This window comes from Montipora foliosa, chromosome 3, assembly GCF_036669935.1.
Source record: "Montipora foliosa isolate CH-2021 chromosome 3, ASM3666993v2, whole genome shotgun sequence".
Lineage (NCBI taxonomy): Eukaryota > Metazoa > Cnidaria > Anthozoa > Scleractinia > Acroporidae > Montipora > Montipora foliosa.
In genome coordinates, this window is record NC_090871.1 from 21,212,846 (window position 1) to 21,240,345 (window position 27,500).

General features: G+C 40.6%; 1 protein-coding gene across 1 annotated transcript in view; it reads right to left on the reverse strand.

Moving 5' to 3' along the window:
• LOC137997057 (dynein axonemal heavy chain 5-like) overlaps positions 1-27,500 on the reverse strand; it is a 102,768-nt gene that overhangs the window by 30,304 nt on the left and 44,964 nt on the right. Inside the window, exons 42-67 of the mRNA XM_068842791.1 lie at positions 25,682-25,881; positions 24,372-24,525; positions 22,844-23,007; positions 22,526-22,757; positions 21,756-21,893; positions 20,801-20,878; positions 19,814-19,960; positions 19,044-19,216; positions 17,560-17,650; positions 17,000-17,087; positions 16,227-16,414; positions 15,697-15,891; positions 14,864-14,941; positions 12,424-12,642; positions 11,567-11,707; positions 10,799-10,903; positions 10,292-10,479; positions 9,840-9,894; positions 9,631-9,744; positions 8,326-8,490; positions 6,467-6,583; positions 5,600-5,716; positions 2,696-2,830; positions 2,182-2,304; positions 1,589-1,984; positions 43-277 (exon numbers count right to left, since the gene is read on the reverse strand). Coding sequence (XP_068698892.1) covers positions 43-277; positions 1,589-1,984; positions 2,182-2,304; positions 2,696-2,830; positions 5,600-5,716; positions 6,467-6,583; positions 8,326-8,490; positions 9,631-9,744; positions 9,840-9,894; positions 10,292-10,479; positions 10,799-10,903; positions 11,567-11,707; positions 12,424-12,642; positions 14,864-14,941; positions 15,697-15,891; positions 16,227-16,414; positions 17,000-17,087; positions 17,560-17,650; positions 19,044-19,216; positions 19,814-19,960; positions 20,801-20,878; positions 21,756-21,893; positions 22,526-22,757; positions 22,844-23,007; positions 24,372-24,525; positions 25,682-25,881 — 4,036 coding nt within the window. The remainder of the gene's footprint in view (positions 1-42; positions 278-1,588; positions 1,985-2,181; positions 2,305-2,695; positions 2,831-5,599; positions 5,717-6,466; positions 6,584-8,325; positions 8,491-9,630; positions 9,745-9,839; positions 9,895-10,291; positions 10,480-10,798; positions 10,904-11,566; positions 11,708-12,423; positions 12,643-14,863; positions 14,942-15,696; positions 15,892-16,226; positions 16,415-16,999; positions 17,088-17,559; positions 17,651-19,043; positions 19,217-19,813; positions 19,961-20,800; positions 20,879-21,755; positions 21,894-22,525; positions 22,758-22,843; positions 23,008-24,371; positions 24,526-25,681; positions 25,882-27,500) is intronic.

Below are 27,500 nucleotides of genomic sequence, written 5' to 3' on the forward strand. Positions count from 1 at the left end.
TCAGGGCTTGGTCGTGCTATATAATTAATCATTTCTACATACCTGTTGCTTCAGGGGCATCCCTCAAGAAGTCCACAAAGTATGGTTCTGCTCCCAACAAGCCAGACGTTTCAGCATCAAAATCCTCCTCTACGACCTGTTTCAGGGCCTTCTCAAACCAGTCTTTATCTTGCTGATTGGTGAAGCGGTCTGCAATCACTCGATTGCACTCGTGCTTCCACAGATTCAAAAACAGCTTAGACGTTGTAGCGATTTCAGACGTCACGGTAAGCATACCCTGGTCACATTGAAAATGCACAAAATGAGTCATAAGTTTCAGCTCAATCTTAATTATCAGATGAAATTTCTGTAAAAGTCCTACAAGTTTGGTACAGCATAGCTATGAGTTTATGTCGTTTTTCCAAAATTCGAGCCAGTCTAATCTCAACCCAGAAACACATAACTAACGAACCACTAATATATCCATGAGGCCATGACAACACTGATGCGTTTTCGCTGTCGCCTTCCGTTCACACTAATACCATCGAAAACGGAGGTGCATGTCTGCCAAAACGGAAGTTTTCGAAAACGCGCTTTAGAATAAAGGTTTTTGGAAACCGAGGTTCAGGGTCTTATACTGGACGGACGAAGTCGGATGTTTTCAAAAGCGCTTACATCGCTGGCATTTACATGTCCCAGTTTCACATACGCGTTAAACAGCATTAAAAAAAATCGATCCAACATGGCGAGGGATCTCGCATTTACGTTACTAGTACTTGGTCTGATTTCAAGCTTAATAGCCTGCTTGGAGCTAAATATTGCTTTTAATTTTGCCGCTAGCATTGTACCGTGGATTCAGCTCAAGCATGCGCAGTTTGCAGGAAGGGAGGTCACGCAGGTCTAGTGTAGACGATCGAAAATTCCGTGAAAACGCTACTGTGGACGTTATTTTTTCTGAGTTCCAATCAACAGAAAACGGAGGTTTAGTTAATAACTAAAACTACTAAAAGACGGTTTGAGTAGTTGAAGCAGAGAAGCACAACTTATGTGGTGCAAACAGTTTTGTTGTTTCCACGAATGGTTTTAGCAACACTGGCAAATGCCACATGAAACCATTACCTCAAAATATATATTAAAAAAAAAAAAAGTTTCAAGGGTTTGTTGCATTCAAACATAAACCTACTAGTAAATCTCATCGCCTTTTTCTGGAAAACAACTAAACGCGAAATGACCATGACGTCAGAAAACATCTTACACACGACAGAGTTTGATTTCCTCCGCTTGCATGGAGAAGCGAGGGGTTTTCCTACCGCTTGCAGAAAACAAGTATACGGTTCAAGGATACCATCATACGGCGACCTCATTAAACCATGACTGACAAATTTTACAGCCAAACAATATTAGGCAATGTTTGTGCAACTTGTGTAACATTTTTTTGCGACTCACGTTACACGAGAAATTGCCCACACAAGTTGCGATTGAAAAAGCCTAATCTAACGGCATCTACACAGAGAGAGAAAGCACAAAACATTGGCTAAATTGACATTTCATGAACATGTGGCTTGTTGGCTTTTTTTCAATCTCGCGCAATGTAACTATGTTCTCCTACCTGCCATATTCTGCTCAGATCTCTTAAGTTGAAAATGTAGTGGAACTTAGCCGGTGTGGGTAGCATCTTGATCTTGGTTTTTTGCCACAACCTGCGTGTAGCTGACACTAACGGAACGACCATGTTTTGAACCTCTGTGGGGAAACCGCGCTCGTTGTTAAAGTAACCACAACCGATGGAGCTAAAGATCTTATCGATGGACGCATTGGCGGGTAGCGTACAGTTGAGGATTGTGAACTGCCGTTTCAGACGGCTCGGGATGTCATTGCGTCCTCCACCAGGCTGGATCATGGCTGCGACAAACTGAATGTCGACTATGCTGGTAAATTCACCGGGTTTATCGAGACTGTAGAATCCTTTCATCTCCATGACTTGTCGAACGATTTCGTTCGTGATCTAATAGGGGGCAAAAGGTTCTTCGGTAAAATTTCCAAAATTTTAAGCACTAAACTCAAAACTATACCTGATGGAACGGTAAAGAAATGAACGTGCCTGTTATTTAAGCTCAATGTTATGTAATTTTTACGCTCGGCAAATTTGCTTAACCCAACCAGTCCCCAACCTCAATCTGTTTTCAGTTGACTATATAATACCTGATCTCCCCATTCGTTGATGACCGGCATATTGATGTCATCTATAAACACTGTCATTTTCTTGCCGGCCGGTGGACCGTACGTTGTACCCATGCGCTTATCCACGTAACTCTCAACTGTGCGCTGTTCAAAATGTAAAAACAAGGGGGAAAAATGAGAAATAATAGATCAAGGGGCTGAACGTGAAACAAAGCAAAAGTTAAAAGAATGAATCATAGGAAAATGCCTAATTCTGGAATTTTGATTGGCTAAGCAAACGCACCCAGTATATGGGCTATTAGTGTGAAAGGGGCTCCCAACCGCATTAGCGTGTGGGCGGATCACTCTCTTTCCTCCATCGCGTCTTTTGGCTTAGGTGACCTTGACAAAAATTCCAAGAAAGAATCGGGAATAGCTGCTGATGAACATCCGATTAAGTTGGTTCACATCAGTTTGACTTAAACATAATGTTACCAATGAACTCTCTCCAAGATTCAAGTAAAATCAATGATGAAAATTTCACATAAAATAGTACCTGGAACATGTTGGGAGTTGTCGCGGAGGAGAAGTTTACAGATTTAAAGAGGTGCTGTTCCGGATCATATTTATTGCAGTATCCCTTCATCATGACCGTCTTAGCTGAGCCTTGTTCTCCTATCAACAGCACTGCCTGTGAACAAGAATAAATCCAAACTGATGATATCTTACAAAGGAAAACGTAGCCTAAAACCGAATACCCGCCATTAACGCTTGCATGGGAACAACTTCAAATGGTAAGGCAAAAAATTAATGCAAGGTCCAGTGGCCCCAACCACAAGCTGAATATATAAGGCAATGTTACAAACAAAGGGCTATGAAACAACTTTGTAAAATTCATTAATAAATAAGAGAATATGAATTAAGAGGGCAAATCCCTGTGTCCCATGGTAATTATTTGAAATGTCCTCTTAAATTGAGCCTATGACTCGAACATTATTTTTATCTGTTCCTGTGACCGCGTGGTCCATTTTCACACTACCTTACCAATGAGGTTTCGCTGCTGGCGCCAACTGAATAAAGGGTATTCGCTCTCTTACTTCACATATATTCCCCAGTAAATCTCGATACAGTTCAAATGTTACTCCTTTTAACAGCGTCCAAATGACAGAAACCAATGAGTTTACTATATCCCGCATTCATTACATAAGTCAAACACAATATCCATAGCAAATATTCCTATAGATCTCCCTCTCAAGTTTTATCTATATAGGTCCCGTTCAGACTTCGTGCCCGCGCCCGAGCACCGGACCTTCTGTTCAGACAAATCGTGCCCCAAAGATTTGTTTACGTTTCGCACTTCCGTTTGCCACGTGCAATTTCTATTTCTTTTATATTACTCTCAAATGTTCACATGTTTATCACGTGCAATTTCTATTTCTTTTGTATTACTCCCAAATGTTCACATGTTTAACGGCGGTCGTGCTTCTGGTGATTTGCCATAACTGCCTCTCAGCTTCTTGAGTCTATTGTCGATTTGTTGCGTCGTTCTTTCGACGCCACTGTTCGTTCATTCTTTGTATCACTTCTTCCATACAATCTTGAACGTTTTTTTCGCTGTACGCTGATACTAATTCACTGATTTCATCGTTAGTCCACTTCGTACCCGCCGCCATTTTCGTAACCTGATGTAGGAACACGTGTACAGACGAAGCGCCCGTGCCCAGATCGGTGCCTGATTACTACTTCTTGACGTGGTGCCCGTGCCCGGGTACAGTGCACGTCTCGAAATTTCTCTGAGCACGTTTGTTCAGACTAACGCCCGCGTCCGAGCACCGGGTGTGGGCACCAATAGCCCACTTCGGAAAATACCATAATATTCTTTGTTTGTCCCCCCAAATTTTGCATGAGCATTGTTTCAAGTTTCCCTTGGGACTTACAATGGTCCCAAGAGAAAACAAAAAGAATGCTTATTCAAAATTTGGGGGGACAAACTAAAAGTATTATGGTGTTTTCCGAAGTGGCCTATTCTGACGCTGCGTATGCCCTATGACAGTTTATCAAAAGACGATTGTTTCTAAACGGAAAAATCGTTAGTACTTAGAGCGAACTAAAATTGGAAATGGTGACTTCACTTTAGAGCAGCGCCATACCAGAATTTTTTTGCTTACAAAAGGACGCAATATGTAGGATTATATCAAGACGATTTTGTTGCGAAGTCTGCTTAATAACAAGCGTTTCCTTACTAGTAAAGAGCTCTTAAGACGCTTTCCGCATTCCCGCTGCCGGTACTGTTTGCAATGTTAGTAACAATAGGAAAAACACAGTTTTCAGAATAAAGCCTACGGTCGGAAATTCAATCAGGCTCCCATAGACCACTTTCATAAATGGCGACCACTCTTGCATGCTTTTGTATTTGTGTTAATTAGACGTACTGCGCTCATTTCCAAACAAATATTCTTTTGAAATTTGTTCGTCGTTGCGAGGCTAGAAAGGCTTATTAGCATTATAATAACATGGGTGACAAATTACTCCGTAATTTTGGCGCGAAATTTCAGCGTTAATTTATAATTTTACATGTGAAATTACAATGTTGCTATGGTAACTTTTCCTACAGTGCCAAAATGGCGTCTTATGGACGTAATGTTAATAGCCAATCAAATGGTATACTCGTGAATTTAGGGAATAATTAACAATTATTGTACGAGGTTGAGAAAAATATCGTGATTTGTCAGTGGCGGGCAGATCAATTATTTGCCGAAGCCGAAGGCTGAGAAGCCGAGAAGCCGTAAGCGCGCGCTGCCTTGAAGAGTCGAGTAATGGCACCAATCAATTGGTTTCTTTCTCAGCATAATTATATTTGTAGGCATCAACAAAGCTGAAGAATTTCACAGTTTTCAAAGCGTATCCCGACAAGTGAAGCTTTCACAGTGGTGTAAAGCTCGCCATGCTTTTTTCTGGCTTCAGCATAAAATCTCTTCAGTACATATGCATTCGCTAACTCGTCCTTCGCGTCGATGAAACGAGTGACTCTTCGTCTACCTTTCTCTCCTTGAGATACTCTAGAAATACGTTGAGTGCAACTTTTGTTCCTTTCTTAGTATTCTCACTGTTCTTTCGATCAACTAAAGATGTCGAATCATTCTCTGACAGCTCGAGGAACCGATCTGCCATTTTCTCACAAGAGCGTGATGTCAACTTCGCATGAGCAGAATATTATTTGCAGCAAAGCACTTATTTGTAGGCAGTTATTTGCAGGTCACGTGGTGGGCTCTCGGCCAATGAAAAGGAAGAACAAAATACATCAAATGATAATTTCACTTGCTTTTTGTCCGTGAAATTAATCCCTAATTTCACTCGCCACCATTTAATTACCCATACAAACATAATATATTTTATTTGGCCGCCATTATGAAAGAGCTCTATAAGTGCTTATGTTAAGGGATCCGTGAGCACTACCCACCTTGCTCTGTTTGGCCAATGCATGAATAAGATAATCTGTCCGTGTGTTGTCCACGTTTGGCACAAGAATCGATGCGTATTCAGGAATGCTGGACTTGGGATACTCGTAAACTGGAACCTACAATTCGTAGTTAGTAACAGTATTTGATCGGATAAACGAAATGACGAGTGATAAGCAATGACAAGCTAAATTCTCGGGCTTTGCATCTCGTTAAAAATAATTTCTTTCATTGAAAAACTCCCGTTTCTTTTTTTTTTGGCGCTGTTCTAAACCGGTCAAACCGGAACACTACAGTACATTACCGTCTCATATTTTGCGCGTTCTCTTGACTAACTATGGTAAAATGGCAAAATAGTGGAATAATAATAAGTCATATCAAGCAAGTGGTTTCTTTGAAAATATATCTTTGGCAAGTTTCAGCCTCACACTCGCGCGTAGGATCTCGTGATATGTACTGGATACTTCGACTATGCGTACTAGTAATGTTAATATTGCAGCATAACGTTAGTATTGCACATAATGCTGTTGTGTATAAGTTATGGTAAAACTGTGATTTCAAAAGAAAAAGGAAAAAAAAACGACGCCATACATGCTTAAGGAATAGGCCATTTCCGAGTTCATGTCTACCTCCTCTTCAAAGCAAGTCTAAGTGCGAAGTTTTTCTTTTTCATATGTAAAGTAGAACTAATCACTATCACAAAAACGTCGCACTTAGACTCGCTTTGAAGAGGAGGCAGACATGAACTCGAAAATAGCGTATGATAACCTGTGATAAGGCCTCGGAGACGCCATACATGCTAAAGGAATTCCTTTGGCACCTGTGCTGACCGGCCCACAAGTGACCAAAAACAGCGAAACTCAACCCACCCTCTCAGACCAGTGCTCCCATCCTCCTTGCTCATTCACCAAATATTCGAAGATTGTGTCTTGGCCTTCCGCAGGCGGCATTTTGAAAGCCCCTTTTCCTGACAAAAAATCTTCCATCTGTACAAAACAGACAAGAAAAAGTAAAAGGTAAAGGAAAAAAAAGGATTATTATAAAGTTGTCGTGGAATAGCAGCAAGCATTCATTCGTGATACAAATAAATTAGACATTGAACTTGTCCTTCTTTACTGCTCCACATCGAAAATACGTCTCTTTATGAAGCTAACCTGTACCATGTACCATTCTACACTTGCGAGGTTGCCGCACGTTGGCAATTAGGGAATAGGGAGCTTACGAAAAGAGGACGACGACGGCTACGAGGACTTCATTTAAAAATACGAGTTCGCGTTATTCATATCACTACGAAACTATTTCATGTCGTTTCGCGTGGAAAATGTGTAGTAACTGTCAAGGAATTAAACTGGTATGAGTGGGTTGGAAGCGTAGAGAGAGAACTGAAAATTCACCGTCATGTGCTAACGTCCTCCACAGAACCTTGAATTTGATCATTTCACGTCGTCATTTAGGAGATGACGGCAAAGAAATGTACCAAAATGTAAAACGCACGTGCAGAGCATGCAGAGCCATTGTTTTTGCTCACTAAACCTACTGTTTTGTAGCGTCGTCGTTGCCGTCGGCGTCGTCGTTTCGTAAGCTCCCTAATTTAAGATCTACGACGGCGACGGTCGACGAAAACGTCACCTCAAAATATAACTTGGCTCTATCGTAAGTCTTTCGCGATTTTTCAGTCTAGTTCGCGTCGTACAATGTGGGCAAAGTATCCTAAAAATAAATCGGTACGAGCGGTTTCAAAGTCACAACAGAGAATGAAGGATTCTCTGTTGCATGCTTATGTTGTCGTCAAAACTTCAAATTTGGTGATTTCACGTCGTCGTTATGCAGAGGACTGCAAACATACTTGCTAAAATCCGTGCTGCACGTCCTGAACGATTATTTATGCTCTTTTAACCAATGATATTATTGCTTTGTGGCGTTGTCGTAGTCGTAGCCGTCGTCGTTTCTTAAATTCCCTAATAGTCGTTTCGCGTTAAAAATGTGTAGTAACTGTCGAGGAATTAAACTGGTATGAGTGGGTCGGACGCGTAAAGAGAGAACTGAAAATTCATCGTCATGTGCTAACGTCCTCCAAAGAACCTTGAATTTGATCATTTCACGCCGTCATTTAGGGGATGACGGCAAAGAAATGTACCAAAATGTAAAACGCACGTGCAGAGCGTGCAGAGCCATTGTTTTTGCTCACTAAACCTATTGTTTTGCAGCGTCGTCGTTGCCGTCGGCATCGTCGTTTCGTAAGCTCCCTTGGAATACCAGTACAGCAGGGAAATTGTCCCTTGAGCCTACAATTGTAGTTTAATGGCTCAGCTCCAACGAGTTTCCTACAGTGGTGGACAAGAAATCGGAAGGTCGTAGGTTCGACTCTTGCAAAGAAGCACTCGGATTTTCTCCGAATATCTCCGAATCACCATCAAGAATTATCCGGCAATTCTTCATTCCATTAACAAGGGTAACCTTTTTCCACCTCCTTTTGCAGATTTCAGTTTGCAGTCTTCCCAATTAGTGTTCCAGCGCTAAAAGACTAGACACTTAAATTAAGTTCCTTTCCTTTTTTGCCTCCAAATTTAGATCGTAGAAATACATTTCTTCAACTCTGAGCAACGATATCGGTAGCAATACAAAGCCAACGGCACCGTCTCTGAACCATTCATAAGCGAGGTCACCGAGCTTACACAAAGCATGCTTGCACAAAGCAGTGAATTGCAACGATGCAGTATAACAGTACCTTCTTTCTATCATCGAGCTCCAGTAGCGCTCCAACGCTCCACATCAGAGAGAACACAAATAGCTTTTCGAGATGACTAGAATCCGCTTGCTTGGGAGCATCCTCACCAGGAATTAAGCCTTCCAAAATATTTATTGCTTGGACAATGTTGTTACACTCTAAAACCTGATCAAGACAATGTAATTTTAAACATAAATGACGTTTGGTGCCATTGCCGTTCAAATCCAACAATATTGCCTGCATCTAAAAAAAGCGGCATGTGAAAGAATATGAGGACTAGAAGCTAGCCAAACCCGCGTCTTACGATTGAAACGAACACTAGGCACTATTTCAGTCTTAGTAGCGCTTCCCAGGGGTGGATCCAGGGTGGAAGGGGGGTGGGAGGTATACTGAGCTGGGATCGCGTTAACGCAGAAATCGTGCATTTTTACGCAAATAAAATCCAAAAAATGCATCATCAAAATTTTAATGCGTCCCAGGACGCAAGGCACTGACTTAAATAACTCACACAACTTGCTTTGATTTATCAGTATATTCTGTGTTTGTAAAACTGTTGGAGCGATCTGTGATCATAATTAAAGTTCTAAGAAATGGGGTTTAAAACATCTAAAAAGGTTAAAACTAAATTTTTGACCGCCTTCTGCAGTCTTCTTCAGATGAATGTACTCTGCAAGTCACTGAATGCAAATATATAGCAAAAGACGTCACTGTTCGTTGCTCCTAAGGGAGGAAACCAGTGATGCGTAAACCCTTGGAAAGGGTGCTCTTTCATTAACAGAGTTCTTGTCCAGGAATGAATGTAACGGCTCTAGAAAAAGCCTTTGTCGGCCGGTCCTATGCATATGCGTCAATATTAATTCCAAGTTGGTTAATCTCTTTTTCTCATAATTTAAAACATACTCTTTTTCTCACAGAGCGTCACCAAGATTTTGGGACCCCCAAAAAATGCTTGGGACCCCAATTTGGCCGAACATGCGGGTCCCAGGACCCAGATTGAAAAATCCTAGTGCCATCCCTGCTGAGTTAGGGTTAGGTTTAGAACAGCCCTCAAAAGAAATTATCGAAACATAACCAGAACCTAATAGTAATGGTACTGTATGTGAATTAAAAAAACAGTTTGAAAAAAAGCGTACATCGGCTTAGTTTCATTAACTTTCTTTTAATCTAAGTGTGCTTAAATTCCATAATCATCATCAAGCATCTCAAGAGAAAGGCTTCAATTTTCAGCTTGCTTGACAATTTGATCCCTACATTCGTGTCCAGGCTACTGCTCGTTTAGAAAATGACTAACATCGAGTATTTTACCTCCATCTTTGGTACGCAGTTCTGAATAACAAAACTTCTTAACTCATCAAACACACTCTCAAAGAGAGGGAAAAGGACATCTCTTTCTAGTTGTGGACGGGTGTTTAGCCAGCCCTAAAAGGAAAAGCGATGATGACCATGGTTAATGATGGAGGCCACAACTCAAGACACGCGGAATATAATTCACAGAAAAGACTAAAAAAAAAAACCTGTAAGATAGGTCTCCAGTCCAGCGCGGATGAGCTCATGTACACCATACCGTTTCTAAGAGAGAGAACAAGAAATCAGTTTCAAGTATAAAGCGGATTACTTTCAAAACTACCAAGAAGTATTATCAGACATTATGAGCCCCTCTGAGACCTCGCGCACAGTTTATTTCCAATATGGACATCCCGGCAGGTGAATAACATAAGCAAAATTAAGATTTCAATTAGAAGCTGACGGTTAAAGGAAAAGGGAAACCTGCTTGCTAGAACACTGTGAGAATTTTCTTGTTCTAACTTATTTCCCCCTTTTTAGAACTCTCTCGACAGCTATAGGTATCAGCCACAAAATGGGTTGAAATCAAACAACTTTCCGCACTGATTTTGCCGTCCCTTGAAATCTTTTTGTTGATGCCCCTCTTAAATTACCTCTACAGCTAAAGGAATAGACAGTCTACCTTGACACAGTGGCAGGCGAAGCATTGTCGATATTGTGAGGCTCAAAAACAACTTTACAGTTCGGTGCCATTGGGATACGGTCGCCATTAGCCAATGTCAGAGTTTTGTTGTCGTCCAATACACTGTTAAGATTCTCAATCCAGATGGCATCTACGGGACCGTCTAAAACAATCCAGATGTGTTCACCCTACAGTAGGGAATTGAAAACATGAAGTACGGACCACTTAATGGGGTGCAACACTACACAGTATTCTCTAAACACTTCTAGGCAGTGATCCTCTGCTATCGTTAAAAGCTTTGAAAAAGTTTCGAAAACCGCGTCAGTAAAATGTAACTTTTTTTTTAAAGCGGTATTCCAGATACACGAAAAAATGGCGAAAAACTAAAGAAGTTCGAACTGTTCAGTTTTTGCCTTATGACGTAATTTCAACTTTGCCAAAAAAAAAAATCAATGTTAACATACATATAACAACCCAATAGAAACACACAAAAATGCACGCACGCACCTTCTTTGCCTTCAAGGTCCGTCTCCACAAAGTTGAAAATATACCATCGGTCCAGTCATTGGTGGAGACATCCAATCTGCCAAACATCTGAGGTGCAGTTATGGCCTAAAAATAAACACAATTAATATATTATGACTACAAACTACAAGATGGAACTGCATTGTCAAAGGGTTGTGTCTACTCGGATCGTGCCTTACCGTTACTTTAAAAAGCGCTGTTTATAAGCCAATTATTGTATATCTGATGCAAATTTCTTTTAATTTACGTAAAATATGCTCCATTCTCTTAGTTCAAACATATTGCACTACAAAAGTAATCAACGGAAATGGACATGGAATTCTGATGTTGTTTGTAGTTGACAAAATTCGCATCACTGTTGGAATCAGATCTACAAACTTCTCTTTTCGAATCAAATTTGCTGATAGGAAAACTGACGTCAATTTTGTTAACTACTTGTTAAATGCCAGTATGATGTGAATACATTAGCAGTTTTGTGTTCAGTATACTTTGTATCAGCAATCCCTGACAACTGTGCCATTCAAAGAAAATCTGCAGACTTCAATCAAAGTCCACACTAACTATAAAATGGCCCAAAAAATCAGCTGGGACCTTAAACAATTAATTGATTGCCTGTATCATCACAGCACGATTCCTTCTTGAGGGGGAAGCCGGCTGTCCATAAGCCTTGATCTTTCGAAATTACGAGGATACTGCATGTTCGGAGGAGACAACTTTACATCACTCAATTGCAAATAATAGATAAAGTACCTTTGGGTTCATACGAAATTCTTTGTGAGGTTCACCGCATTGAGTCATGGCCTTCATCAACATGTTAATACATTTAGTCTTCCCAGCACCGCTTGGACCCAGTGCCATCATACCGTGGCGAACTCGCTGGGTTTCATACAACTGCGAAGCAAAACAGGACAAATACTTGTCTACCGTTGGTCTAGAACGCAGTAAATAAATCACGATTTTTAAATGGATGACGAAACATTTAAATTTGTGTTCAGTTCAATGTATCTCACATTTTCATCAAATACAAAATAACTTGGGGAAAAACTGCCTGAATTTATAACTTGACAACCTAGAGAAACATGCATAACTAACTATGATAACATACTTAAGAGCAACGATAAATAAAAGGGTTACTAAATATTCCAAATTTTCTAAAGATAGAGTGTGTACATAGTTTTAAAAAAGGCCGTTGTTGATTTTTTATGCATCTTGTGATGAGATTCCTGATAGGCGCAGTGGAAGTCGAAGCCAAAACTTCAGGAATAGGTCACCATTGCTCTTTCTAACAAGTTGAAACTGAGCTAGAGCCACTAATTTTAATCAAACCGTGATAAATGGTGAATGATTTCTTCGGAAAGGCTTCGGTTTAGGCGGTTACTTTACATCTATTCTGTTTGCACATCGTCTAGCAAAAGCCTGGCATGGCTTGCGATTCGACCCCGACAAAAAGACATCTTTCAATTTTAATCAAGATATAAAGCTAAAAGATTAATCTCCAGATACTGTGGTAGAGTTTAGTTTTTTTCTGGAATACGTAGAATAAAACGTTGCATCCGGTACGAGTTCTTGTTTCAGACAAGAAAAACGAAAACAAACAATGAAAAAACCTGAATCAGCTTGAGTGTCCACGGTGGATGATTGACAAGTTTGGCTTCCTCTACGCAATCAGCGATGGCTTGCTCGATATCCGGATAACCCGCCTTGTCCAGAGTGAGGCCTGGGAACAAGTCATCAATCAAACTCATGAAGAGTGGTTCATCTTCGTCCACCAGCTTACTCAAATTCATGTCGCGAAGAACTCTCATGACGATACGATCTTCGCTGTCCTGTGAAGTGGGTATAGATTTAAATCAAGTAAATAAAACGCAGAAAAGCAATGCGTCGTTTATGTCAAATCAGAACTTTGCGTTTCTTCATTCCGTAATTTTGTTGTGTAAAGGGAAGTCTATTTGAATTTTCTCTTCGCAAGTGAATCTCACCAAGTTTGGCGAAGTGTGGAGCAGAAAATCTACTTAGCTCTAAGGAAAATCTTTAATCTAAGGTAATGTGATGAGTTCTAAGAAAACGTATTCTATGAGAATTCTAGTGCATTTCATCCACGCAGTTAACGCTTGGCATTACAGCGTGCACTGAGACGATGAAAGCAGGAGTCGGCAGATGGAAAAAAGCTCAGGAGCATGAAAATTGAATGGAGAGTATATAAATGGTACAAAAATCACTTTCAATCAGATGCTAAAGACCACTTTAAGACCTCATTTCATTCGATCTGGTTTGGACGCAATTCAGTTGTGCATACACCTTATTCCAAAATGGCCGCCATATTAGTATTCTTTTCTTTCCATGCAAATTGGCCCTATGGCCTCGCTTTCAAACGTAAAATTCAAAAGAATATTTAACCGTGAACGAGGCCATAAGGGCCGATTTGCATGAAAACAAAAGAACACTAAAATGGCGGCCATTTTGGAATAAAGTGTATAGAGTATTTTCACATGACGTCACGCGCCGGCCATGTTGGCGGAGTGAAACAAAGAAACAGCGGCCATCTTGAGGAGCGAAATATTCTTTTCGGAATTGAACTCTATTCTTAGGAAAGTTCTTCCTTTTGTTTTAGTATGCAAATATGGTTGCTGGACGCATGAGCGAAAACACTCTATAGGGCTTACTAGTCTACGTAGGTTTGTTTGCTTTCTCACCCAATCCTATAACAGCCGTTGTCATGAAATGTGTACATACCAATGGAAAAGTTCACACTTTAAAGGAAATAAAACCTTAACATTCTGTTTTCCAAGCTTAACTTGAAGAAAATCATATAAGGGTAATGCGTTAGCATTCTGTACTAACAAACGAAGCAGCCGTGGATATTCCAGTAGCTCATCCTTGGTTTGTGTTACACAGGTAAAATAGGAGAGAGAAAAAAACAGAAAGAAAAGAATAACCGACTGGTACACCATCCGAACCTGAAAGTACAAACTAAACCGGCGCATTATAATTTGAACCGAATTTCTTCGTTGAAAACACCAAATAGTTTTCCTACTTCTTCAAAGTAATACTCAAGACACGAATTGGGTGGTACTGCAAATCCAACAAGCACTTTTTTTATGAATATCATAGTTACAAAGTGACGTCCACCCAAACCTGGGTATATTCGTGGTTCTGCGATCTCGTCCTTAGAGATGGATTCTTTCGATCGAGAATTGCAACCTCCCGGAGGCGAATCTTGACCTTTCAGCTTTTCTATGCAGTCTCAAAAGTTTGAAAGAAAAGCTGTTGCTAAGGGTTGCAAAAATGGATGCCCGCTACTGTGATTTTCATAATTCTGCGGAATGTCACCTTCAAGCGCCAAGCGCCAAACTGCGTTTTGGCTTCCATCAATCAAATTTCCGAACATAGCCGGGAACATCGACTCCGGAAAGTAAACTGAACTTTTTGTTTAGTTCACAGCTCGAATCTCATTATGATATGTTTTTAGAAATTTGCTTTCCATCGGCATCGAGTTCGAATGTACAAACGTACCGTGGGAACAAAAGATGCTGATTGGTGGGTTATGTCACGCATCAATTGATTTCGTCATCTGGAGTTTGCGAATGAAGGAGGAGGTGTGGCCCAGTGGTTAGGGCGCTTGCCTTGAGATCCGGAGATCCCGTGTTCAAGACCCGCTCTGACTGCTCGCTGAATTTGTTCCTGGAAGTCCCTGGTTCAACTTCCTAGCACTTGTAAATAGCCAGCTGGTTTGCCTCCGGCCAGTTGGGATTCTTAACAGTTGCAGTTGTTGTGTTCTGTTGTTTCGTTGGTTGTGTTTCATTGGCCCTGAAAAGCCCCTATGGGGAGCGGTCAGTTAAGTATTGTATTGTATTGTATTGTAATGAAACTCAGGCTGTTGGGGCGAGAAAGCTCCGCCAGTGAATTCCCGGCACCGGAAACAGGTTCTTTACTTTTCTTCAGTATTATCAGAAAAATAAATCTTGCACTAATATGAAACAACTCCTTAGCTTATGTCTATTGCAGTAAACTAACACAACAGGCAAAACTAAAGCAGTACGAAAATACCTCAGGATTGGCTCGTTTGACAGCTCCAAGGGTTCTGAGAACGGACAAGATGTTACGAAGACCAAAATCGTAATGAACCTAAAAAAGAACAGCAATTAGTTTAGATTTTACGAACACAACCATTCCTGAGGGAAGCACTTCTACGTTCATACAACCAAATTCCATTCCCAACCATCACAACACCGGCCAATCTTAACCTTTCAACAAAGTGTTGGTACCTGAACGTTTCAACATTTAACTACCAAGGAAAAAGTGTTGTGATATTGGAGCCTAGGATTTTTAGTCGAAAAGACTGGAGTTTTATCTGATTGCAGATCTCATTATAACAACATCACTTTCTCCTCTGTTATTGTAAGACCATGCAGGAATGCTGGTACGAACAGGGTTTGACTGGGATAATCGAAGCCGCACCTGGCGCTGATCATCGCACTATACCGTGAGGGAGGTCGTGAGTTCAACTAAGGAGAAACCGACATTCAGGATCTTTAAATAACTAAGGAAAAATAGCTACCTGTGTAATGATATATGCAAATGGTAAGACTTTCAAGTCTTTTCGAATAAAGACTTAAACCCTAGGCCCCGTCTAACGAACACTTTTTCTTAAACTCTGTGGGACGTTAAAGATCCCACATAATATTCGAAAATGGGTGGCTTTGCAGTGATATCTCAGGAAGGCTTATGACAGCCCTAAATGAAAATGAGCTTCACCGAGTGCTGGGGAATGTAGATGTATTTGTAGATATTACATTAAGCGATCGTAATGGTTATCGCGAAAAACTTACCAGAGCATCTTGATACTAGTATGTGAACAACAACCCATAACATGACCTTACCTGCTTGGTTAATTGTTCCTCACACAGCTTGTAGAGTGTGAAAAACTTCTGTGCCAGGTTTACGTTTTTGATAAAACCGGAAGAGGCCAGCTTGACTCGAATTATGATCTGTCGATCAGGAACCATCATAGCTACTGTTCGAAACATGATCTTCAAATTTTCTGGCAACTCTTGTCGGCCTGCATATCCTGGATTCTGTTAAAAAAAATAAGATGCCAAAAGGGAGAAGCTAAGAATTTAACTCTGGGGATCGACTATTGAGCAAGCACTTCAAAACGCGCATCTTATCATTTTCATTTCGGCCATTCCTAAAATCTCGAAAAAAGGGTATCGAGGTAAACGCTACGTTTGAAGCTGAAACCATAAAGACGGAACCAGCAGAACTGTATGCTTCCAAACATGGTGCTCAGTTTATTGTTTCTGTTTTCGCTGAGGGGACCTTGATAAGTGCATACAGATTTGAAAGTCAAAACCTAAAATTATTCTGATTGTCTCGTATCGAAGGTGTAGTAGTTTGAATTGTCTATTACCATTGTCAAGAAGATGCCAAACTCTGAGTCCATGTCGACTTCATCACCATCAGTAAAGATGAACATTTTCTTCCTTTCCTTCTTGCACGTGAGGACCACGTGAATCTGTTGTGCAGCTACTGATAGCACAGGAAGTTCAATTCGATTGAACTCATCAAAACAACCCCAACTTCCGGACTGGGCTAAGCCTGGATGGACAAAGAAAGGCCAATTAAATTGCTAACTTGAATTTCGAATTAAAACAGGTTATTACAGACAACGAAGTTGTAAGAAAGAGAGCAGGACTGGTGTGGTTGGGAAACGTGATTTTCACAAGTTGTTTTTGACCACAACTACAAGTTGAACATATTAATGCACGACAATATGGTATCATCACGTTGCAAACAATTTATAGAAACGCAGATAACAATGGTGTGATGTACACATTCGGGGTGCATGAACACGCATCAAATCTAAGAAAACAAAATCATACTTGCGTTGTGAAATTCACAGACCTGAAGGGCCAAACCTTCTCCTCTCTGTAACGCTTAAGTTTTCTTGCTTGGACCCTTTGTACTTGGTTACACACACGGTTCGGCTTTTTTTATTAATATTCAATGTTTGGCTGATTTGTTGCGTTTTTTTTTACAACAAAAACACAGGGGTTTTTGAGATTACAGTGAAACTAGCCTCACATAAACTCATTGTCTGTTCATAAGAAAAAAAACTTATCGAATGTGATTACTCATCTACTGAGTTCCAAAGGAGGACTTAAGATAAGTGATGAAAGTTACCTTTGTAAATTCGACCCAAACCACGGTAGTCCATCTGATCAGAACAGTTAAACACCACTACAAATTTACCCAAGGCCTTTCCCATGTCCTAAGATCAACAAAAAGAACATCAAAAACATCAAAGACAAACCAAATCTGTAAAATGTGTATATGAACTGAGGATATGAAATGTTTCCCATATCCCGTTTTAGCCTGCATTTCTTTGACTGCTTCACAACTTCTTCAAGTTTGTGCGGCGCCTTTCAACTTGAAGACGCTGACTACAAAATCAAATGAAACTCGATACGCATGCACTCTTATCCTTTGTAGAGGGGACACGATTTCGAGGGGACCTAAATGTTGTTAAAGCTTCCCTCATAAAGGGTTTCCCCATTGACGAGAAAAATCGTCTGGTGTTGGACAGAGATAAATCTGTTAGTGGCCGTTATAAGGAAAGACATGGTTCATTGAGTGGACCTACAGCTGTAGCTGTTGTTTCGTTGTTTTATCGTTCGCTAAACTGTATGTGCAATAAAATTTATATGGGTTCGTGCTTAGTAATAAAAGTGAAAGTTTTAAACCTTAGTTGTCTCTGTTTTCCCAGTTCCTGCCGGTCCTGCAGGAGCCCCACCCATTGACATTCCAAGGGCCTGAGCGAGGGTGATGTAACACCTAAGGAACAAATAGTACATATATAATGAATGAGTAAGAAATGACGCCGATATGTTCATGGCATCGTATCCACAGATCTGCTTCTCTTAGGACCAAAATAATTAACAATTATTCCATTCGCGCTTGTTGGATACGAGATGTGTAATTAGCCAACGAGGCGCGTAGCGCCGAGTTGGCTATAACCAGTCTAGTATCCAACAAGCGCGGATGGAATAATCGTTTTATTAAATTCCTTAAACTCAAAAAATTTGGAAGTACAAAATACGAGCGAAAAAAGCGAGAAAATCCAAGCAAAATCGAAAAACTTGATGAAGATGCGATGTTTTGTAATACCTTGAGGTCAGACAGACGTAGGCTCAACACACACACATTTCTTGCCTTTTCGCGTACTTCTAAACGTCGGAATTGATCCAAACTTTCCACAAAAAAGGTTGTTTTTTTTTTTCGCTTTTGGCTTTATTCAAATTTCGCTTTCCGGCGAAAAAAAAATTAGCTTAGCAACGCTTAGCGCAATCATTTACCATATAAAGTCAAACTAAGGTATATGAGCTGATAACTGAGATTGAGTGAACCAATCAAAGCACGCGAAATGCATTATCCGAGGTAAAGTATTTATAATAAGTCTTATATGAGGGCACATCGTTCGTTGTTGTGAAACGAAACGGTAAGAATCCTCTTGCATTCACAATTGGAAATTTTAAGTTGGCTCTGAATCCGCTCCACAGAATATTTTTAAATTCTTTCTAGCAATAAAAGATGGGGGTCACCGAATTCGTTTCAGAGATATAAGCGTTTAAAGGCAAAACATAGGGCGCTTTTAGATGGCTCTTTTGTTGCCATGATAACCTATGACGTCACATTAATGGGTGTGATGTGTTAAGCAATTATTGCTGTTTCATTTGATTCCTCAACTTTGCCGTTATGTTAAACAGTGTTGTAGAATTAGCCCTGCTAGTAAGACATTGCCTACAAGTTGCTGAAAGTGGTTTGAGCGACCTTAAGACTGATGCAATTGTATCAGTCTTACGGATCTTAAGGATCACTTCTACCTATCAACTACGAGCCGTACTTTAAATATATATATATACATTTCTTTCTTTCATTCATTGAGTCCTTTTATGGGAACAAATGAACCCAACAAGTTGACCTGCTCCTAAGCAACTGTGTGGTTTCATAGCTCGGTTGGTGGGGCATTGCTTCCGCATCGCATGGGTCATGGGTTCGAATCCCGTTGGAGCCCCCTTAAATTTCTTAGGTGTCTATAAAACTACAATTGCTCATAAATTGACAAGTTAAGTGCGAGGATCACTTATATCTTTCGTTTGCTTCCTCTTCGTTTCCTTAAATCGATTCTGCTTTCATTTTACAAAATGTTTCATGTGGTAGAACTGACCTGTCTGTTAAAGGCGTAATTACGAGCCTGTCAGTGCATCCAAGGAATTCATTTTGATAAATGAAATCAACATCTGTGATGGACACCACACAGTCTTCTGTCTCTTCACGGAAGTAGAAGCGGGACTGCTTCAGCCATTCAAAGTCTGTTTGCGACTTGATATTCTTCCGGCACTGTATAGAACAACAAGGATCCCCAAATTGGGGAACTTAAGAACGCAACCTTTTTTACAAGCGGACGGCAACCGGAAGTGAACATTTCGTATGCCAGGACAGTAATTTTTCCCAGGTTTTTAAACTAATCATCTCTGATGGAGAAAAGATACTTAGCAATATAAATGTGGTTGAGTAAAGACAAGTTAAAAGGAAAAACAGCTCACTTCCGGTTGCCGTCCGCATCTCAAAAATGTTGAGTGCTTAAGCTCTCTAATACTGTAAAGTGATTGAGATAAGATGATTCCATTTCACGCTAAACCAGCGACCTCTAATCGCATCACTGCATAAATTTGATACAATAAGAACATATCCCACGCCGAATCAGTTTTCTTTGAAATCAGTCTTGAGAAAATCAAACAACGGTTTTTCTTCTGCCTGATGACGCTTGTTGATGTTATTGATGGCATACCACGCCTTCAGTAAAAGGTGAAATGGTCTCTCCATAAATAAATCGTTACCGATCTTTTTACAGGTGAAACTGTGAGAGGGTTTGCTTAAAGAATGCATGAAAGTAAATTTTCCCTTTATTCAATTGAATATACAACCTTAACTTACCAGGTCATCAAATATGTCCCTCTGATGTACATGGATGGTGACAAGAGTCTCAAACTTCACACGTTCAACCTTCGTAAGTTCCTGAGTAGTGACTTCAATCAGTTCGTTTAACATCTTTAGGAAAAACTGGTTTCTCTCGTCCATTATCTGCAATAAGAAATGAAAGTATTTTTTTCAAAATTAACAAGACCTTGCGCTGAGATTGGAACCAACGAACTAAAGTACATATAATAGTCGAGCTATTTGTTTTTTTCCATATAGTTACATAGCTGGAACTTTTGAAGTGCAGCGACTTATCTCCTTGATCATTTGGAGGACACTGTCATGGCATCAAGCAATAAACTGTTTCCCGCCAAAAGACTTCGAGCTGCTTACACTGCCAAATGTACGACATCAACATAATAGGGAGCTTAAGCAACGACGACGGCGACGGCAACGAGAACGTCACAAATTTGCATATTTAGTGGGTAAAACAATAGCTTTGCACGCCCTGCACGTGCGTTTTTCACTTTTGTCCATTTTGTTGCCGTCGTCAACAAAACAGCCACGTGAAATAGCCAAGTTTTTGGTTTTATGAAGAACGTCAGCACTTGAGGATAAATTTTCATTTTCTCGCCTAAAATGAAGTGCCGTTCCGACTGGTCTCATCTTTGAGGAATTACCACACCCTTGTCGTATTAAAAACGTTGAAAGGGTCACGAAGCGATTAAAATAACGCAAATTTATATTTTGAGATGACGTTCTCGTTGCCGTCGCCGTTGTCGTTGCTTAAGCTCCCTAATGTTGCGATGTCACCAACGACGGCCACCATTGCACGTGAACAGAGCGTGATGGAGGAATGATTGCATTTGTTGCATTTGTCTGTTATTAGGTTTCTTCTTTTCGCGTGTTGAAAGATTCAGACACGTCAAACCTGACACGCGACAAATAGTTAATAATTATTTGCCTCTAGTCATCACGGATGATTCAATTTTGCGAGAACCCCACCTTTTTGTTTGATTTGGCGTATGTCAAAGAGTCCTCTGCATCTCTCGTCCATATCATTTGGATTCCAAGTAAACCAACCTATACCGTGAGATGAGATAAAGCACTAAACATGGCCAACAATACACCAGTAAAACTGAAACGTAGCTTCGTAAAAGCATCACACTTTATGTTGATTTGTTGTCAATAAAGGCCTGACATGGTAATATTTAAGGTCAACAAGCGTTCACGTTTACTACATATAAGAAGAACCACGAACATTTTGCCTCCACATCCCCTTATCATCTAATTGTAAGAAACGACACACAGTCCCTGTAGTCACAAACTCATAAATTGTTACGCTTCAAAATATCGGTGAACAGTTTTTTTTTCCACGTGAGTTTAAACCACGTGTATATTCCTATTACCACTGGAGCACTTTCGTTACAGCGCTACGCTTCTTCCAGTTCAACGTACTTCCCCAATGTGAGGCACGAGGGCCATATATTGAATTTGAAAAAAAACGAGCTGTAACTTAGTACGTCTACAAGTAACGACTTAAGTGAAATGTGTGATAATCTCAAGATCTTTGCAGACAGCAAGAGAACACGGGGCATCCTGAAGAATGCACCCCGCGACATTGGCCGAAAATAGCGTGCGCAATATTTGAGAGATGTAATACATAGCCTTATGATTCAGGCAGGAATGTGGAGTGTAACACGGCCGAAACGAGCTAGTCGAGCAAGTCTAGGTCCTTGAATTCTCCCCAATTTTCTTAAGGGCATAATAGCTCTTGTCCGCGCCTTCATGAATTGACCAATTGTCTTATCGTCTTGTAACATTGTAAGAGCAGTTTTAGAAAACGATAAAGTTTACAAGTATCATAGGTTACACAAAAAGATCACGAAGCACGCATGCGTGCACTGAATTGGGTTGCTTGGATTGGCGCGTTAACTATGTATTAAAATATATTTTTTACCTGGGCTGGATAAGAATCCAAGAAATCCTTTAATTTGAAAGAAGGATCCTTAATGGCAATGGAGGCAGTTTGAATCACAGAGTGGAGAGACATTCTTGATTCCTTCAGAAGCGTATTCAGCCACACTTCAACATTTCCCTGAGAAAAGAATCAAACAATGGCGGTTGTGATTTCAAAGGTAGCTCAAGAGTTAACACAAGGACTGCTTGACAGTTATCATGTTAACACAGTGACGGCGCAGTGGTGAGAGCACTCGCCTGCCACTAATGTGGCCCGGGTTTGATTCACGGGCCTCACATGTGAGTTATTTTGATGGTTCTGCTAATCTGGTGGTTTACTGGTTCCCTCCGTATTGCCGTTTAACCCTGTCCACAAAAACTAACCTACGATTTGATAAGAGTTGCGATTGGCTTTGATTTCTGTGCGGTGTCCATCAGTCCACCGTGCAGATAGATGGCAGGACCTTACCTGTCCGTATTCTCTGGTTAGGGTATTAGGATAGGTTTAATTAAGGCCAATTAGTCCTGTTTTTTATGGAAATCTCCAAATAGTAATGTTTGACACACGGGAGATTTAGAACCACGCAAGCTCATTTCATGTCTGTTGGCAATAGGTCAAAGTAATGGATTTTTTTTATTCTTTTCTGAGCAACATCTCGTTTGGAGGGGATTCCACATAACTAACACACCTAGCCATTAATGTTGTACTCCTGAAAAAAATATTATTTTATTTTGACTGCGCTCACTCAAGCGTATATGCGTAAATTTTACCTGTGCCATGACTGGATTCACCAGTGTCACAGATTCCATTTCTCGCGAATTTATAGCCAAGATCTTGTCATACTCCTTTTCATGAAATGTGACGGTCTTCACGTTATCGAAAACTCCCAGCAGATGAGCTTGAATGGTATGAGAGTCGCTGGCTTGACCCAAGATTTCTAGCAAAGCAGGATCAGATACGAAAAAGAAGCGAGGGAAGACAAGACGTTTCTTCTCCAGGTACCTGAAAACATCGCATTTGAAGAGATCTGGTTAATGAAAAGTCCGGGGACAAAGATTTTCTTAAATAGTGAAATCATACATTCTTACCCGCTGAGAGATTTCTGACAAATTTCAAGCTGTTCCAGAATATGTGGGAGAAGCTGCCCTAATGTGTCATCACCCATGCAGCACTGAACCACATTGGAGTTCTCTTTGGCTCGGTTCATTATCTTCACCCATGATTTGTCAATCTGAGTGAAACGCTTGGCTTCCTGAAGATCACAGAATCACAACGGAAACAAACTACTCAATGAAAAATAAGATCCAATTAAATTCAGCTGTCAGTTATGAATTCAAAGCAATTCTTGTTCCAATCAAGTCAAGCAATAATCTGGGCAATTCACAGTTTTCATCCTTACACTTTAATACATGCCTTGCACAGTAGAAGAATGCATGTGTACGCAGTTCTTTTTCATATGCGTATTGTGTTCTATAAAACTGAGAAACTATATATCTTCACGGGTTCTGTCATGCTAGTTCCAGTGTTTCAGGTTAGTAACTTTGTAAAACGCACAACATAGCACTTGATTTTGTGTACAAGCAAAACGTTCCCGACGAGAAAAGATGACATGGAGGGTCTTTAAACAGGATGATCTATCGACTGGCGTTTTCTTTATACGCCGTGTCTACGCTTGAAAAAACTGGCCTTTTTTTTTCAAGTTTCAATCCACTTCCCTCCCATCTCAAGCTATTTATTGAGTGCCTTAATAAGGTTCTTCAATTATTTTATGGTCTCTACAAGTGATTATGAGATGAGAGAGCGAAACCATGTACCCCGTGATTATTACTTGAGATATATTTTAAATTGCACCCCTGCCACGAAGATTATTTTATCTGTTGTTCCTATGACCGGGCGTTGCCAGCAAGGTGTCGCCCTTGAAATAACCACGCAGTATGACAGAAAACTACTAAATAGTCTGATATCAATAGATAGCGGTTTAAGACTAAATATGGGGGATTCACTTTCTTAACTTCATTGATACAAAGACGTTCTTGGTCATTGACGTGGGTGCAAAAAGCGTGATACCTGACCAGAGCAGCAACCAGAGCGAACAGTGCGGGTTAGATCAGTATTAATACTGTGTTGAACGCTCATTTCCTCAAGTGACTACGGTGAAGAAGCGTCTGAAATTTCTCACTTCTCAAGGAAATTTCACTAAAAGTAAGTTTGTAGTGAATGCTGGGTCGTTTCACTCCTTTGTAGGGCCAAACAGACAAAATTGTAATTTCAAAGAAACCGCTTAGTCGGAAATCCCCCCCCCCCCCCCCCAACTAAGGATTCCAAAGATCCGGGGTTTACTAACTAGGAACTTAATGTTAGCAAACTGAAATAGTCTTCTGGTAGACATATTTTGATGGTCATGAAAAAAAATTAACGCCGAAACTTTACAGTGTCCACTTCCTGGTTCTTCCATGTTTTAGTTCTGTTTCCGCAAGTTTAATCATGTTCACAATTGAATGATCATTAAACACCACGTTTTGAAGCGATATTTCTAGGACACGACTCTAAAATATTGAAGTTCAGCAACTTTCTTGGGTTTCGGTGGACTATCACAAATTGGAGCGGCTTGCTAACCTGAGGCAACTGTTTAGCAATATCTCCGCCCACGAATACCGCCTCCAGGTAGACCCACAAGTTTTGCACGACGAGCCAGTTTTCGATGATCTCCGTCGAACCTGTCAACTTAGCAACCCACTTTTGAATGTCGGCTTTGAATGGTGCATTGTATCTGCAACAAAAAAGAAGAACGCGGGGCATGTGTAACTTTACCACTGAGTTGGAAAAATTCGTTAGACTCGTGAGAGCTTCTTTCATACGACTATAGTGGTTGAGTTTGGTAACCATCGGGAGGGTCAAGTAACGAACGTCACTTGAGCGGACACTGCTCAAGATATGTGCGTAACTACGATGATCTACAGAAATCTTAAAAAAAGTTCATTCGTATACCGGACTTGAAAATCACCACCTCATGTGCAATAATTGTAATGATATTTAATTCTATCACTCTCCAGCAATTGCAAATGTATTAACTAAACGCAGTACAACAAACTCTGAGTATACAACGCCAAACAAATAGGAAAGCGGATTAGGATTTAGGTTATGGATCAAGTTGCCAGCTGGAAAAATGATAACCTTCCAAGCCGTGCATTTCAACTCAAGAATTGTGTGCGTGCTTTTTCAAGAAAATAGTACCGAGAAATAATGCCTTCAGTAAAATCAACCAAACAGGGTAAAGACACTAGCATGTTGAGCTGACGGATTAGGAAACCACTAGAGCCAAACCATAATACATTTAACTTTTTTGAAGGGGGCGAGGGCATGTCTTCAGTTCCAGTTTCAGTTCAGTGAAGCACATAACCATCCTAGGACTAAATAACTTGCATTGTTTCTTCATTATGGGTTGGCGAAAGAGGACGGTCTCAGAAGCCATTAAATTGCAAGCAGTCCCTTCCTTTAGCTAACTTTCCTCTCGTACGAAATCAGTCGCACGAGATGGGTAGCCACGTGTCTTCCTGGTCATCAAAATTGTAAATTCCAAGCTTTGAAATATTCCGCGAAGGATACACTGTACTAGAAGAAAAATGTCTGACCACCGGCAGTTCAAGTGGCCATTTTGTAGACTGCTAGCAGTTCCTTTCTGTACAGTCGCGAGAGCTTGCGAGCCACAGCGCACAGCGTGGCGAGACAGGAGCAAGGAGAAAAACACGAGAGGAGACTGGGGGAGAGGCTTCTCCCCACGCCCCTCCGCTCGTTCACTCCAGTTTTCCGCTTTCGCTCGGCTATTTCGCGCGCATTCGCGACTATCTAGAAAGGGACTGCTAGCAGTGTAGCCATTTTGCAGTAGCGTGTACAATAGATGAAATCTTCAAGAACTAAATTCACACCTGTTGCTTAAGAGTGAGCCCAGTATCATCAAACTGTCTTCCATCAACGACACAATGTCAGACGTCTCGGCACCCTTGAGCAGCAACTCGCCTCGATTCTTGAAGTTTGAGAATGAAAAGACTTGCGTACTCCACTCGGAAACTACGCCCTTTAGTTTGAAGTCAATGTCACGCTCTTTGACAGCCGCGATGCAGACATCCTAAAGAAATGCAATTAAACAATAGGTTTCATTTCTTTAAGTTGGGAGCTGAAGCACGCGCGTTTTTGAGACGGCAACCGGAAGCGAGCTGTTTTCCCTTTTAGCTTGTCTTCACACAACCATATTTCATTGCCAAGTTTCTTTTCTCTATTAGAGATGATTAGTATAAAAATCTGGGAAACACCACTGTCCTGGAACGCGAAATGTTCTTTTCCAGTTGCCGTCTATTAGCGGAAGTTGAAGGGCCCCTCGAGTGGATTGGGAGGTGCTGCCTAAGATAATAGACCTCTTTCATAATGGCGGCCAAATAAAATATTCTTTTGTTTCAATGCTAATAAGCCCTACTAACCTCGCTACGACGAGTAAATTTCAAAAGAATATTTGTTTTAAAACGAGGGCTGTAGGTCTAATTAACATAAATACAAAAGAATGTAAAAGTGGTCGCCATTTATGAAAGTGGTCTATTAAGTGATTTTACAGACACTTATTGTATGGAGTTAATATTGGTTTTGAATTGCATCGAGTAGAAAGAATGAAGTGATAGATGCAACATGAAAAGATCACATTTGTATAAAATTATTTGGCCTGTTAAATTAATGCGTGGTGTTGCCTGTTAATTATAATTAGTTTGGTTCATCTAATATACAAATTTCAGAATGTCATTCCGTTACTGAGTTATAAATTCTAAATAGGGTAAACTTCACAGTGTTCACACGTGACCTAAATATACATTTCAGTCTGTTGGCCATTACCCGCATGAATCATTCATTAATGGTTCTACAGGAATAATTGAACGGTTGGCAGGAACCTTGAACGTCTTAATAAGTCTAGTTTGGGGTCACAAGGCTCTTCTTGATTTCCAGCACATGCGTATCCAGGTAAGTTTGTAGTCAAACGTAATACCTAATACAGGGTTCGTACTCTTTTCCATAACTTTCCATGACTTTTCCCATGACCTTCACTAGCTTTCCATGACCTTAAGGTTAGCTGTGTCGAAGGAAATTTTTCAAAACTATCCTTATTTTAGGATATTGCTCAGATCAAATTTGAATAAATTAAAGGCCTCTGTCCGCCAAACTTCCGATTGTTTGATAGAAACTCGCCTTTATTTCATTTTATCTTTTCTTTGACACTGCAATGATTAATTTACCATTTGTAATTATAATTTTCCATGACTTTCCATGACCGACCATAAAATGCTATGACTTTCCAGGCCTGGAAAATGACATTCTTAAATTCAATGACTTTCCAGGTTTTCCATGACCCGTACGAACCCTGTAATAAACGTGTTCTCGTAACCCAACTTAGGCTAAAGCCACCTATGAATGCCGGAGTAAATGGGCCCATCGCGTCGCCGTTTCCCGTGCTGAGCAGTATCGCTTCGCACTTGCCCCAGGAGGAGCTTTTAGATGGTAATTTAGACACCAAGTAGACACCCTGCTACAAAGCCTTGTTCAACTGCGCGGAAGCCATGTCCAGTGAGTCTCCTATACAGAACCCCGTTTGGACCGACGCTGACAGGTCGTTTGTAAATGTAGTAAAAATGTTGGGCCCCATACGGATCCCTGGGGAACGCCAATAGACAATGGAAAGAGGTCTGATCTAATTTTGTTTAGCAC